The sequence below is a fragment of the Nicotiana sylvestris genome, chromosome 11 (genome assembly GCF_000393655.2).
Source record: "Nicotiana sylvestris chromosome 11, ASM39365v2, whole genome shotgun sequence".
NCBI lineage: Eukaryota > Viridiplantae > Streptophyta > Magnoliopsida > Solanales > Solanaceae > Nicotiana > Nicotiana sylvestris.
Window position 1 is genome coordinate 150,563,513 of NC_091067.1, and position 15,616 is coordinate 150,579,128.

The 15,616-nt window shown below is 38.7% G+C and overlaps 3 protein-coding genes across 3 annotated transcripts; 2 read left to right on the forward strand and 1 right to left on the reverse strand.

Moving 5' to 3' along the window:
* Positions 1 to 8,220: 8,220 nt before the first annotated feature.
* On the forward strand, positions 8,221 to 8,538 carry LOC104235861 (photosystem II 5 kDa protein, chloroplastic). Its single transcript, XM_009789694.2, has one exon. The coding sequence runs from the start codon at positions 8,221 to 8,223 to the stop codon at positions 8,536 to 8,538; it is 318 nt and encodes a 105-aa protein (XP_009787996.1).
* Positions 8,539 to 9,424: 886 nt separating this feature from the next.
* Positions 9,425 to 9,742, forward strand: LOC104235869 (photosystem II 5 kDa protein, chloroplastic-like). Its single transcript, XM_070162126.1, has one exon. It carries the CDS (start codon positions 9,425 to 9,427, stop codon positions 9,740 to 9,742), a length of 318 nt encoding a protein of 105 aa, XP_070018227.1.
* Positions 9,743 to 10,316: 574 nt separating this feature from the next.
* LOC104235877 (sulfite reductase 1 [ferredoxin], chloroplastic) lies at positions 10,317 to 14,830 on the reverse strand. Its single transcript, XM_009789708.2, has 8 exons — positions 14,524 to 14,830; positions 12,981 to 13,760; positions 12,599 to 12,895; positions 12,284 to 12,481; positions 11,486 to 11,620; positions 11,284 to 11,400; positions 11,001 to 11,159; positions 10,317 to 10,846 (listed from the first exon to the last, which is right to left on the reverse strand). The coding sequence occupies exons 1-8, from the start codon at positions 14,707 to 14,709 to the stop codon at positions 10,637 to 10,639; spliced, it is 2,082 nt and encodes a 693-aa protein (XP_009788010.1). The 5' UTR covers positions 14,710 to 14,830; the 3' UTR covers positions 10,317 to 10,636.
* Positions 14,831 to 15,616: the final 786 nt, after the last annotated feature.

Here is a 15,616-nt window from a genome sequence, read left to right on the forward strand (position 1 = left end):
GCTGGTTGGCCTCCATCTTTAGCGGCCTAAGCTCCACCTCTAGCACCTCTACCTCCACTTCTAGCACCTCTACCCCCACCTCTAGCTGGATGGGCGGTCTGTGGAACTCCTGGTGCCTGAATCATAGCGCGGGAACCCTGTTGCTGCGACTGAGTACCCACTAACCTCGGACAAGTCCTCCTGATATGACCATACTCACCACACTCAAAACATCCACCTGAGTGTTGTGGCTGAGAAACTGAGACTGACCGTGGTGACCCGAATGACCACCCCGAAAACTCTGGAGCAGCGGTGCACTGATAGGAGCTAGTGGTGCACTGTAGCACTACTGATCAGAATACTGCATCTACAGACCACGGCTACCTGAAGCACCATGAGAAACCTGAAGAGCTAACTGAAAGGGCCTAGGAGGATGACCTCTACCATATGAATCTCTGCCTCCCGACGAGGCACCACTGAATCTACCCGAATGATAGGGCCTCTTATCCGACCCATGACCACCTCCCTGCGACAGAACCATCTCCACTCTCCTGGCCACATTGGTCGCCTCCTAAAAAGTAATCTCAGTCCCAGCCTCCCTAGTCCTCTGAAGACAAATCAGCTGAATAAGACCATCAATAAACCTCCTCACCCTCTCTCTCTCTCTCTCTCTCTCTCTCTCTCTATCGGTAGGAAGTATGACAAGAGCATGGCGAGCTAAGTCGATGAATCTGGTCTCATACTGGGTAACCGTCATGGAACCCTGCTAGAGGCGCACAAACTGCCTCCGATAAGCCTCTCGCTGGGTAATGGGGAGAAACTTCTCCAGAAATAGCTGTGTGAACTGCTCCCAAGTCAAGGTTGGCGAACCGGCTGGCCTGGCCAAGCAATAATCTCTCCACCAAGTCTTGGCGGATCCAGACAAGCGAAATGTAGCAAAATCGACCCCATTGGTCTCAAAAATACCCATGTTCCTGAGAACCTCGTGGCAGTTGTCTAGATAATCCTGGGGATCCTTAGTAGATGCACCGCTGAAAGTAGAAGTGAAGATATTGGTGAACTTATCCAGCCTCCACAAAGCATCGGCAGACATAGCTGCTCCATTGCCGGTCTGAGCTACCACACCCGGCTGAACTGCTCCAACTGGCTGAACCGCTAGAGTCTGAATTAGGGGAGTTACCTACTCCGGAGTGCAAGTAGTAGGAGTTTGGGCCCCTCCTCCAGCCTGAGAGACGGTTGGTGCTACAGAAAGCAAGCCCGCTCGGGTGACACTCTCTATGAGGCCCACTAATCGGACAAGAGCATCCTGAAGGACTGGGGTAGCAATAAACTCCTCTGGGACCTGAGCTGAGCCTACCAGAGCTACTGGGCCAGAACCTCGTCATCAAAGTCAACCTGAGGCTCTGCTACTAGGGCTGCTGCTCGGGGCTGAGCTCTACCCCTACCTCGGCCTCTAGCCCGGCCTCGGCCTCGCCCTCTACCCATCGTGAGAGCTGTTGCAAGGGGCTCGGGCTGCTGAGCGGTAGATGAGGAAGCACATGTTCTCGCCATATAAAGAACAGAGTAGAGATTCAATTAGCATTGAGAAACAAAACCGCACAACATGAAGAACAAATGTGAAGTTTTCCTAACTCTGTAGCCTCTGGGGGATAAATACAGACGTTTTCGTACCGTTACCTCAGACTCTACTGAGCTTGTCCGCGAATTATGAGACCTATGCAACCTAGAGCTCTGATACCAACTTGTCACGATCCGGAATTCCCACCCTCGAAAGTCGTGATGGCACCTATTCGTAGAAGCTAGGCAAGCCACGAACTTAGAAATCTTTAACTCTTCTGTTTTAATCTTTTTTTACAACTTATATTAATAAGTGATAAACATCTAAATGACATCGGAATATGAGATTTAAGCGGAAGTCTTAAATAAATATAAAACCAAAATGTTTCGAAAGTCAACACATGCCTCTACCCAGAAACTAGTGTCACAATTTCCACGGACTACTAAGAGTACTACATACAACAGTTTGAAGGAAAAATAACATTGTTTGTCTCGGATACATGAGATAACAGAACATAATAAAAGATAGAGGAGTCGTCGGTCCTGCGGATGCCTGTAAGGCTACCTCGGTGTCTCGGTGGACTGAAGGCTGGCTCCCCTACTGCTGCTGATCAAGTGTCACTCCGGTATCTGCACAGAGTGTAGAGTGTAGTATCAGCACAACCGACCCCATGTGATGGTAAGTGTCTGGCCTAACCCGGCGAGGTAGTGATGAGGCTAGGACCAAACTCCAGGTAAACCTGTGCAGTTATATAATATATGGCGGAAAATAAACAGGAATAAGCATTTTAAAATGGGAAGGGGTACATGCTTGGGGGAAACATATCAAGACCAACAGAAACTTAATAAAATATGAAAGGATAGCTCGATATCTACAACAATACAATAACAATACTGTTGCGGCGCGCAACCCGATCCCTTATCATTTAACATTGTTGCGGCGTGCAACCCGATCCACATATATATAGTTGTTGCGGCGCGCAACCCGATCCCTTATCATTTAACATTGTTGCGGCGTGCAACCCGATCCACATATATATAGCTGTTGCGGCGCGCAACCCGATCCCTTATTACTTAACATTGTTGCGGCGTGCAACCCGATCCACATATATATAGCTGTTGCGGCGCGCAACCCGATCCCTTATCATTTAATATTGTTGCGGCGTGCAACCCGATCCACATATATATAGCTGTTGCAGCGTGCAACCCGATCCCTTATCATTTAACATTGTTGCGGCGTGCAACCCGATCCACATATATATAGTTGTAGCGACGTGCAACCCGATCAAATATAATATCTGTTGCGGCGTACAACTCGATCCAATATAATATCCATTACGGCGTGCAACCGGATCCAATATAATATCCGTCGCGGCGTGCAGCTCGATCCAATAGAATATCTGTTGCGGCGTGCTACCCGATCCAATATAATATCTGTTGCAACGTGCAACCCGTTCCAATATAATATCTGTTGCGGCGTGCAACCCGATCCAATATAATATCTGTTGCGGCATGCAACCCGATCCAATATAATATCTGTTGCGGCGTGCAACCCATTCCAATATAATATCTATTGTGGCGTTCAACCCGTTCCAATATAATATCTGTTGCGGTGTGCAACCCGATCCAATATAATATCTGTTGCGGTGTGCAATCCGATCCAATATAATATCTGTTGCGGCGTGCAACCCGTTCTAACTATACAGTCAACAATAATCATAATTAACCATCCCGGTAAGGGATCAACAATAGACTACACTATCCCGGCAAGGGAACTCAGCAGTACAAGTATATACGTCCCGGAAAGAGAGAATCAGCTATAACCAATTTTATCTCAACTCCTACTCGTCTCAATTACCACCATTTCTCAATCATAAGTAGATTCCACGATAAACAACTAAGTCTTTGCTCAATATCAAGAATTTACTCACTATTTCAACCATAGTAACATTCAAGAATACAACAAGTACCAATTTCAGACTCACGGTCATGCTTGACACCAATGTATAGATACTCTTCACCATGCCTATACGTCGTACTCAACAAGAAGCAAATAGCAAATAGGACTCAACTCTTAATCCCTCAAGCTAAGGTTAGACCGGACACTTACCTCGATGTCACGAACGCAATTCAAGCCTCAACTATCGCTTTACCTCTTGATTCCACCACCAACTCGCTCGTATCTAGCCACACGTCAATTAATTATATTAATAAATGTTAAATGAATCAATTTGAATGCATGAAAATGGATTTTCCAAAAGTCAAAATCGTCCCCCGGGCCCACATTGTCAAAACCTGAGGTTCGAATCAAAACCCGCTCACCCATTCCCCACGAACTCAAATATATAATTTGTTTTGAAATCGAACCTTATATAGAGGTCCAAATCCCAATTTGAAAAACCTAGGTTCTACCCAAAACACCCAATTTCCCCCATGAAAATCATTGATTTGAAGTTGAAATCATGTTAAAAGATGTTAATGATTGAAGAAAACTAGTTAAAAATGACTTACAATTGATTTGGAGAAGAAAGGTTGTTTGAAAAATCGCTTCTTATGTTTTTGGGGTTTTAAAAAATGAAAAACAACTGAAAATTCCGTCTATTTATACCCCTCTCAGACCCCCTGTGCGGACAGCACAAAATGGACTGCGGTCGCACAGGCCTTCCTGAGGGTACTGCGGTCCAGTGCCCTTTGCGGACCGCACGAAATGGACTGCGCCGCACAGGCCTCCACCGTGCACTGCACAAAGCCGACCGCGGACCGCACTAGCCCCCTTCCGCGGTCGCACACGTTTTTGTGCGGACCGCACTGGCAGGTTCAGAGACCTGCAACTTCTCTGAACCTGCAACAACTGTGTTTTTAGGCCTAAGACATCCCGGAATCTATCTAAAACTCACCCGAGCCCTCGGGGCTCCAAACCAAATATACACAAAATCCTCAAAAATATTTTACGGACTTATTCGCGCAATCAAATCGTCAAAATAACATCATGAACATCAAATTAAATCTCGAGATCAATGAAATTTCCTCAAAATTTCTTTAAACATCAACTTTGCGATTTAAGTCCGGATCACGTCATATGACATCCGTTTTTTACCAAATTCCACAGAAACGTCTTAAATCATATATAAGACCTGTATCGGGCGCCGGAACTAAAATACGGGTCTGATACCATCATGTTCTAAACAAATTTAATTTCAATTTTTCTTAAACAATTTCAGAAAATCATTTCCTTTAAAAATTAATTTGTTGGGCTTGGGACCTCAGAATTCGATTCCGGGCATACGCCCAAGTCCCATATTTTCCTACGGACCCTCCGGGACCGTCAAATCATGGGTCCAGGTCCGTTTATCCAAAACGTTGATCGAAGTCAAATTTATTTATTTTACAGTCAAGTTTATCATTTTTCATAGATTTTACCCATTTAAGTTGTCCGGCTACGCGCCTGGACTATGCACGCAAATCGATGTGACTCTAAATAAGGTTTTCAAGGCCTCGGAAATACAGAATTTAATTTAAAGAAAAGGTCATCACACACTTCTGGTGATTAACAAAATTTAGTTACAATGAGATATACGAAACATAACCATTTCTGGTGGTTGTATATATCTTACTCTACTGGAGTTTAAGTGGATCTAACAATGTTATCCACTTTGTAATCCTATATTAAAATAATTAGAATGAAAACAAATACCAAAATAGGTATTGTATACATAACATATAACCAAGTAGGCGATGATAAAAAATATTAAAATATAAACAAAAGGCTCAAATTAAATTACGCAAATCTGACCACTCCAGATGTAAGTGATATTTACATCACTACTATCAAGAAGAAAAACGCATCATCTTAAAGATATAATCAGCCTTATAATATTTGGAATGAACAAGATCTAACCACGAACGTAACAGCGTCGCATTACATCAGAAATGAACACTTTTCGAGAAAGCACGCGTTCTGAATGCCTCCTCTGTCGGCAAGAGAGAGAGAATGTGATGGAAAAGAGAATCCGGCAACTCACTGATTCGATCTACAGTTGTTGAATCGTTGGAAGCCATCTTTGGTTTTTTTGATAATTTTCCAGGCTTCAAATCCAAATAATACAGTAGCCCCTTGTCATACTTTCCCTACTAATACATCAGCCTTTTTCCCGTTTTCACTTTCTTGAAATTCAAGTTTCTCTGGAATTTCTTCAATATAATACGAAGACCCAATTTCAAATTCCCGAAATTTTGGGGCCACGTAACAATTCTTTTCACTTACTTGATAACATGTTATAAAATAAAGATTGTAAAATAAAGACAGATATAAAGAGAAACTGATATATTATTCGAGTTCAAATGAATCTACATAATGAATTGAAATATACTCTATTTATAGAAAAAAGAAAGTTGTTGTGTAAGCTGTTACTACAAGCTGCTGTGTAAACTGCTATTGTACAGATATAAATAATCTTCTACCGAGGGTAATGTTTATCTATAATGGAGTACCGAAAGGATAAGCTTCTACCGAAAGTATAAGCTTTTTCACGAGGCTTATTTCCAATAAAATACTAAATAGATAAACATATTTACGACGGAGTCCCGTTATTTACAACGGAGTACTAAATAAACATCCATAATATACATATTTATAACACTTGTCACATAAATTAAATTACTTATTGTTATCAAAGGGACGCCCGTCTTAATTATCATGAAAAAGACCAAGAAGTAAGGTTTAAGATGGAATGGACAAGTTCAATTTGCCAAGAAGCAACCGCACAATTTTCTTCTTATAATCATCGGATATCTGAAATTCACTAATCCGATTAATTTAAATTCGCGTCGTATATATCCCATTTAAGGGGAAGAGCTCTCTATCAGTTGCGATTTCTCTATTCTTAAAGTTCCAACGTGTCTAATTAAGGGTTAGAGCAGGGGCTGTCCAAGGGTCAAGCCACTAAAGCACGGGCTTTAGGCCCCCAAATTTTAGGGGCCCCAAATTTTATTTTATTTTTTTATTTGTATTTGTATTGAGACCCTCTGAATTCGTATCGCATAAGGCCTAATAAAAGAGAAAATATATTTTAAGAGGAGTAGTTTTTTAACCACATGGCTCGAACCCAATATATCTAATTTAAGGTAAGTTGGGTCATATACATCTCACAACAATCTTTAAAGATAAGGTCTAATATAATAGTTACTTTAAAATAAGAAAGTAAAATATTTTATAAAAGGTAAAGATAACTTTTAATTTAGTATTGATGTAACCGTTTGAGCACAAATTGAAAAAAGAGAATCACTCCCCCTAAACCCTTGTCATGAATATAAAAAATTTTATTATTTAAATTTTACGATTGACATCATTAGTGATGTACCTATATTATTTTTCTCCTTTTACATTTCTCACTAAAAACGTGTAATAAACATTTAGAATCCATTTGTTGTTATCTTCAATAGTTCAAGTCTTATTTTTTATCATTCTCATCAGAAAACGGGTACTACATTCTTATATTCTCTTTCTTGGTTTCTCAAAAAAAAAATTAAGTTTCGATAAGTTATATTGTTCTCAAAGAAAAGAGTGTTATTTTTTTCTATAAAAAACAATAGTTGAAGAGTAGTGTTGAATAAAACCATATTGTGCATTCTTTTTTTTTTGTTCCTCTTTTTCCTTCAAGTTTCAAACTTTACAACAAGTATATTAGAGCATCGAAAATTATTTCGATATCAAGTTATTAAATTCTTGAATCTGGTTCTATTATCTAAGATCAACCAGTGGCGGATCTAGGATTTTATGTTCGTGAGTGCTTAATTTTTCTTAATGTGTAGTAACTACTTAATTTTTTGGTTGGTAGGTGCTTTCTTTTCCTTTTATATCAGATGCCTCAAATTTCTTATATAATTATACATATTCTATGTAAAGTTTAATGGGTGCTGAAGCACCTAAATTTAGTACGTAGCTCCGCCCCTGAGATCAACAATATCTTAGGAGAGATCAAATGATTTATAAAATAAATTATTAACAACTTTACATCTTAACAAGCTAGAAAAATAGATTTTAATTAAAATATATAGATAATTTTTTTTCCTGAAAGGCACCTGATTAAATAGTGGCTTTAGACCACCATTTTTTTTGAGCCACCCTAGGTTAGAGGAATCTAATCCACCGTATCGTACTTCTTGGTGGTCCATGCACGTACATATCTAATGGCTAAGACATTATTAAACTCAAAATATTTTCCACATAATCTGTTGTTTCATCTAGTAATAATTTTCTTTACGGTACGTGGTCCCAGAAGAAGCCGGTGATCGGAAAAAAAAAAAGTATTTACATCTTATAGCTGCAAAAGTATATATATATATATATAAATATATCGATTATTATTTTGAGAGTCACTATATACAATGTCATTTTCCCCTAATTTATATTCATAAGATGCATGGGGCTCACTATTAAAGCTCTATAGCCACAAATTCTCTTGCCAAGATAATGACTATTCCAATGTCACAAATATCCATTGGCTTAAAATTTTTTATCTGGATAAGCAAATAGATGACAACCCAATGAACATTCACTATCTCTCTTGCTCTTTTTGTTGCTTTTCCACTTGTACATATAACATTCTAACTAACAAAAATAAAACATTTCTTGTTCAAAGTTCTTACTCAAACACACATACAAGAAATCTATAAACCTTTCCAATGGCTTCCATCACAATGACATCTTCTTTCTTGGGCGGCTCCGTCGTAGCCCGGGCCAAAGCCACCGCCGCCACCCGCGGCGGGGTTGTCATGGTGAAGGCCAGCTCAGAAAATAATGTAGTGATGAACAAGAAGGAAGAGAGCAACAAAAGCGGGAGGAGGGAGTTGTTCTTCGCCGTGGGGGCAGCCGCCGCTTGCTCCGTCGCCAAGGTGGCGATGGCCGACGAGGAAGAGCCGAAGAGGGGAACGGCGGAGGCCAAGAAGAAGTACTCTTCAGTTTGTGTTACAAATCCAACTGCAAGAATTTGCCGCTACTGATAAAGTTAGAGGGAAGTTTATAAATTACAATATGCATGTTCTTTTGTAATACATTATGGATGTAAAAACCTGTTCTTTCATGTGATTTAATATTTTACTTTTCACGGATCATAGAAAATATTTGCAAAATTACGTTACTTATAAGGTAACAAGGTAAATCCGTAGGATCAGGCATTAATTAATTGGACAAATTGAATAACATACCAGATGTTCTTTTTTAATCTTTTGCCATAATACATCATTACAATAAACAAAAGCTATGAATTGAATTTAGATCCTATTAGCACCCAAAAAAAGTTATGTCGCTAAATCCTTAAGTACAAGGATATTATGGATTGAAATCCGTGGCTAATCCGTTTTATTATAGACTTTTCCATTTTAGCGTATGCCATTAATTTAACTAGTCTTGCAAGATTTACAAGATGACCACACTTCTTATGCAAGATATATTTTTAACTAATCAATTTACTCAAACTATACACTCTCTCCACCTTAATTGTTATCCGTTTTTTAGAGTTAAATTGATGTTTGAACTTTGTCCTGTGTGAAATTGGATAGTAGCAAGTCAGTCAATATATTACCTATTAGGAAAATACCTCGAGTTGAGTATGCTACTGGCAAAAAATGAGACAATTCACACTCAAATATGCAATCATGAACAACTGAATGGTGAAGAGGACCACATTTTTATCAATTTAATTCTCTAGAGTCATCTGGAGAAAACAAAGAACCAAAGCAACATAAGTTCATTTGACACCACAAATTTTGTGGATAAGGTTTTGGATCCAATTGGATGATACCCTCATAGCATTACCCCTCGTCACATTTAAATCTTAACCAAAAGACAAACTTTGGATCTCTGAAAGAAAATTAAAACCTTCCAACAATGGCTTCTCTACCAAGTTCATCCTCATTCCTTGGCAACTTAGCCACCACCATATCCAACCCGCCTCCGGCGACCACTCGGGGAAAGATTGTGATGGTTAAAGCCTCTAAGATTGAGAAGACTGAGATAAACAGAAAGGAAGAGATTAGCAGTGGCAGGAGAGAATTGGCTTTTGCGTTGCTAGCTTCTGCTGCTGCAAGTTCATTTGCAAGAATTGCCATGGCAGAGGAGGAGCCGAAGCGCGGTACACCAGAGGCAAAGAAGAAGTATGCCCCAATTTGTGTCACAATGCCCACAGCTAGAATATGCCACAAGTAAGAATTTTCATGTGCTATGATGTATGCAGAACTTAGCAGTACAAATAAATAATAAGAGTGACTATTTCACTATTGCTTCAATCATGTAAATGTGAAATTTCCAATTTCAAGGTTCACATCATGACCACAAAAGTGCTTGGCAATCTGTACATGTCAAAGTAGAAAGTAGAATCGAACACCACCACTTTAGTTGGTCTTTTTCTTTCTTATGAGAGGTGCTATGATGTCAAAATCTGTAGAAAAGAGCTCAATCTAGTGTAATGTGTTACAAAGAGCTATTCATTACGTTTACAACCAGCTAACTATCTCAAAAAAACAAGCATATACCATATGAAAATTGATACATTCAGAGCAATTCCATTGTGTCAAAGCAAAGTACAATGGACGAGGTAGGTGGTATGGGAGTGGGGAGGTGAAATACTGCTCTGGCCCTCTGGCAGCATCAGTAAACTAAGTGGAAATCCTAATCCTATGTGCTTTATTCCCCAAAGCAGGGGCAGGGAAGAACAGTTTTGACACATCAAAAAGGTCCTAATGTAAACAGCAAACATGAATAAATCAAGGAGCAGACAGACTAACTCGAAACAACACCTTTAAAAACACAGCAAATTTGGACATGTACAGGAGGTTTAAAAGACAATCCTCTAAAAAAATCAAGAGAAAAAACAGACCATTGTAAGATCTTGTTTACTCTTCAAATAGAAACGAAAAATGAACAAGGAAAAGAAACTGCAGGGTACTGTTGGTCTACAAGTGAAGTACTACAAAGCTTGCAGAATATACGTCAAAATTCTCCACTTGTTTCAACTGTTACCAATAGATAACAGGCTAAAGACATGGGCACCAGTTATACCTCCTTGCTCAATCTTGCTATTTTGCAACAGGAAAGACATGGTCAGTCCATACTTTTCCCATTTTGCTGGGAAGCAACATAATTGCGCACCACTTCAATTGCTAATTGATGGGCATTTTTATCTTGGATGCTTGCAAGTGCATCCATGGCTTCGTAAGTCTCTCTATCAGCAAATAGCTTCAAGTTATATCGAGATGATGACTCAGGGATGCCTTCCCATTTTTCAACAAACTCCCCAAGTTTCTCAAATCCCTGGAATAAAATTATAATCCATAAGATAAGAATATTATATGATTCAGATTCCCCATTCAAAGAATACAGAATGAAAGAAAAATGGTGTTTCCTGTTTCGATCAGATTTCTTTTTTACAAATACAATGTTATCTACTAAACGAAATGTTCCTTACCATGCGGTTTGTGAAGTCGCCAAATGATTCTTTAGATTGTCGCTTTCTTCTCCAATGGAAAAATAAAGGCTCCAGAACTTTTTCAAGATCCTGAACCTTAAGCTTATCCTTGAAAGTTTTTGCCAATGAAGTTTGATTGGGAGTTCCACCGAGCCAGATCTAAAACAAACACATTATAAGTTTCATTAGCGCTCGGGTTTAGACAATCTAGGTCACCATAACCATAGATGCTAAACTACAGCAACAACACAATAGATCTCAACGAAGTTTGAATTTCAACTACCTGATAGCTGTTTGGACCATCTCCAACCAAGCCAAGTTCAGCCATGTATGGTCGAGCACACCCATTAGGACATCCTGTTATCCTTATGACAACAGATTCACTGTACTTCAGACCAACCTGGAACCACGAAGGTCAATCTCATTCAATATACACCAGCAACCGATTGTACAACTAATAATTTAGAAAGGGCAATACTTCATACCCTTTCAAAAATAGCTCGAACACGCTTGAGGATGTCAGGTATTCCACGCTCAGCTTCAGTTATTGCAAGAGGACAAAGAGGAAAAGCCGGGCAGGCCATTGCTGTTAGATTGAGTGGATCCACATACCTAGGTTGCTTTTCAAGAAAAAATAATAAAGATTACCCAAGAAGAAGACCATAATGAAATGCCAAAAACAAAAACTTCAGTGCATAGGACCATCAGGAAAAGTGAGCAACTCTCTATTTTCTGTATTCTAGAAGTTTTTATTAAGGAAAACTAGAGGAAATTCGCATCAGCTCCCTGGTTCACCTAGCCCTCCTAATAAAACATATATGCCACTTCATTCACATTAAGAAACAGCAGCTCAAATTTTCGAAACTCCTGTATAGGTAAATATATGCGAGTAACAAACCCGCAAGTACAAACTTTGCAAAATTTCAGTAGTATGTGTACCGTAAAGTAATAACATTCAGTTGACACTCGTCCTCCGAACCCCAACCATTCTTTTGGGTCGGAAGTAGTAGTAAAAAGTGAAATGCAAAAATTGGGGGGAGGAGACTATCAGACAACTCCTAGGATTTATTGGAACTCCAGCACTTTTAACAGGTTTATACCTATTTCAGATATTGCATTCCATAAGCACTTTTTTAATTAGACGTACAACCATTTTGTGTATTATGGCATTCCATAATCATGCATACCTTCAAAGACACTGCTATGCAAAACCTGTCTACTTATTGAGAATCTAATAATTCATTCATGGAAAGCATATATGGATCAACTGAATACTTCCTTACCAGCAAACCACCCTGTGCAAGAACTGTGGTGATGGGGCGCTTCCACGCTTGTCGAATATTGCACAATATAATATTCTGGTTTGGTGTGAGACGCACATTCAGATTATACTTCTCAATAACTTCCCTGAGTGCCTTCTTCATCGCTCCTTTTACACGACCATTGTCAACATGTAGACCACAAAACAAGCTACCATCTCCCTGACAAAAGTATTTGAAGAACACAGCAGATATATCAAGGGTAAACACCACAATAACCACTAGTATGGAACTAATTGCCAGAAATGAAAGTTTGATGAGTTTCTACTGCAGACTTACCGCTTCGTGCCATCCCAAATAACTCTTGAATTCCCACTCAGGCAATTCACGGCAAGGTTGAAACTTCTTTCCATAATACTGTTCAGTGACAGATCGAAACTTCTCGATTCCCCATGAGCTGAGTAAATATTTCAATCTGCTGTATCTGCGATCATCTCTTCTGCCGTTTTCTCTTTGAGTAACAACAATGGCTTTAACAGCATAGAGTATATCCTCTTTAGGCACATAACCTAATGGCTCTGCCAATCGAGGAAAAGTGGTTTCCATCCTATGAGTTCGCCCCATACCACCACCAACCTGCAAAAGACGTCAAGGATAACTTACATTAGTCCCCAGAACAAGCAAAGGGAGAAAGAAGAAAGAGCCTAGATTGTCTTCTTACATATATGTTGAATCCCTGAGGCTCTCCATCCTCATTAGATACAACAACAACACCTATATCATTTGTGAAAATGTCCACCGAGTTATCAGTTGGCACGGTAACTGCAATTTTGAACTTCCTTGGCAAGAACTGAGTTCCATAAATGGGTTCAGGTGAGTCAGGGAAGTTTGTTCCATGGGAGTTATCATTTCGAGCTTTCACAACTTCAGGAGGTTCTGCTGTCATAACTTTCTCCCCATCCACCCAAACGTCATAGTAAAATCCAGACTGGGGAGTTAAAAGTGCTGCAATGTTATCAGCTGTTTGTTTAGCAAACATATAATCTTTTTTAGCAAATGGGGCAGCTGGAGCAAGAACGTTCCTATTGAGGTCACCACATGCACCAAGAGTTGAACCCATGTTTTTGATGATTGTACTCATTACTGTCTTGAGATTTTTTTTCAAGACCCCATGCAGCTGAAAGGTCTGTCTTGTTGTCAAACGAAGTGTCCCAATCCCAAATTGGTCAGCAAGATCATCCATGACCAAGTAGAGTCTGTTTGGTACCTCCCCACCAGGGTTCTTTGTCCGAAGCATGAATGAGTATGATCTTCCCCCACGCTCATCTCTGTCGTATTGCATATAGCTTCCATGGAACTTGATCAATTGTGTTGCAGCCTCATTGATGTTGGGGGCATCATTTAGAATCTCCTCATTAAGAGGATACCTTATGAAGTTACTCTGTTCTTTGAATATTTCAACCTTACTACGCTTGGGCTCCACTGCAGCTGGCTTTGCTGGCTGCAAAAGATCAACGGATGTGTTAGGCTTTACAAAGATTAACCATGCACACAGTAAAATGAAAAATGACAGAATTTCTCCAGCATTAGGCTTATGAAACATAAATTGCAGTAGTGGTTTACAAAGTTGTGGTTTTTCCTTCTTATGACACAATCAATAAACAAAAAATTAAAAATAAGCAAAAGGCAAAACGAAATAATTTGAATATCCAGACTTTTTACCTTTTGAATGATTAAAAGTCGAGCCTTTACTAGCAAAAAATATGTAGACTTTACTTTTTATTTTAAAAAAAAAGTTTTTGAATATGTATAATTTACTAGCAAAAAGCAATGTAATTATATTCCAGCTCAGAAAACTGTCAAACTACCTTAGTTAAAAATAAAAAAATAAAAAAATCATGGCATATACAAAAGAAACATGAAAAACAAATCACAGCAATTCAATCAGTTCGTACATAGAGCTGCAAAAAAAAAAAAGGAACCAAAATGATTTTCTAAAAGGTTAAAAGTAAAATTGACAAAAGGTGGCGGAAATTGCTTGAAATTTAAAAAATTTAAGGGGACAAGGACAATAGTCAAATTACCTTGGATTTTAAAAAAGAAAAAAACTCAAAAAATGCATGGAATACGAAAATCGAAACAAATTCACCAAAAAAACACATCGACACTTCAATCAATAGGCAACAAAAAACATTTCATTAAAAATTAAATTAAAGCATCAGGAAAAGTAAATTAAAATGGACAAAAGTAAGCTTTTTTTATACCGTAGATACGGCGCGGACAATAGAACTAGGATTCGACGGGGAAAAGGACTGAAAAACGTGAAGACGCCTGCTAAGCAACAGCGAATTGGAGGTGCTTTTTAACCCGGAGAAGTTGTGAATTTGGAGCTTGGGGTTCGGGTCATCGGCGACGGCGATGTTAATCGCTGCTCCAAACGACGTCGTCATCCTTACCCCTAGCGAATAACAAATAGATAAATAAAGCTAGGGTTTTTACGAACAGAGAAATTTGTGAAAATGGCGGAGAGAGTGTATTACAGATATATTTGAGGGAGTGGGTGAAAGGGAATATTTGGGTGGTGAAGAAGGAGGGCGGAGGATTGATGGCTTTCTTTAGTGCTTCGTCACGTGCCTAGCACGAGACAGTATCTTTTGCCTCTTCACGCGCCGATAATTGGTCTCAATTAATGCGACCTACAGTTGCACTTACATCCCAAACCGTTATTTATCTCAACTTAGAATGCATATAAATCATATTTCACATATACCTACCCACAAAAATTACACACTAATAAAATAAATTCAGCTAAACTGCACATCTTGAAAAAAAAATACTAATAACAAGATTTGATAATGACAAGATTATAAATGAACTTAAAAATGTAATAAAATTAAGATTGAGCATTTTAAATAGTACAAAGATAATTTGTACGTTTTTTATTTTTTAATATTGACATGAATTGATAAGCTTTTATAGTATGGAATAATGTGATTTTATAAATAAAAAAAATTGTGCTCGAGTCTCGACTCGTCAACAATTAAAATATTTATCTTAGTTGTCATATTTAACTTGGTGATTTTGTGATTGCATCTTAAATGATTGTGCTAATTTGTCTTTAAATTATTTAATGAAACTTGGCTTATATGTAGTAGATATTTGAAAGTAACTCATAGATATATAAACCAAATATCTTAATTGTGAGTTTGGCTATTAGCACAGGCGAATTCAATATGGAAAACTTACACAAATATTTCAAATAAGTGTCAACTTACCAACATCTAGTCATTAGTCATAGACTTACCAAAACTAATCAAGTACATATAAAAATTGAAAAACTAAATAAATAAAGTTCTT

Excerpts from the sequence above, each read along its gene's own strand:
- LOC104235861 (XM_009789694.2), top strand. The coding sequence starts at position 8,221 with ATGGCTTCCATCACAATGACATCTTCTTTCTTGGGCGGCTCCGTCGTA.
- LOC104235869 (XM_070162126.1), top strand. The coding sequence starts at position 9,425 with ATGGCTTCTCTACCAAGTTCATCCTCATTCCTTGGCAACTTAGCCACC.
- LOC104235877 (XM_009789708.2), bottom strand. The coding sequence starts at position 14,709 with ATGACGACGTCGTTTGGAGCAGCGATTAACATCGCCGTCGCCGATGAC. Across the intron at positions 13,761-14,523 it reads TTGTCCGCGCCGTATCTACG|CCAGCAAAGCCAGCTGCAGT; the intron begins GTATAAAAAAAG and ends GATCTTTTGCAG. Across the intron at positions 11,621-12,283 it reads TTGCACAGGGTGGTTTGCTG|CAACCTAGGTATGTGGATCC; the intron begins GTAAGGAAGTAT and ends TTTCTTGAAAAG.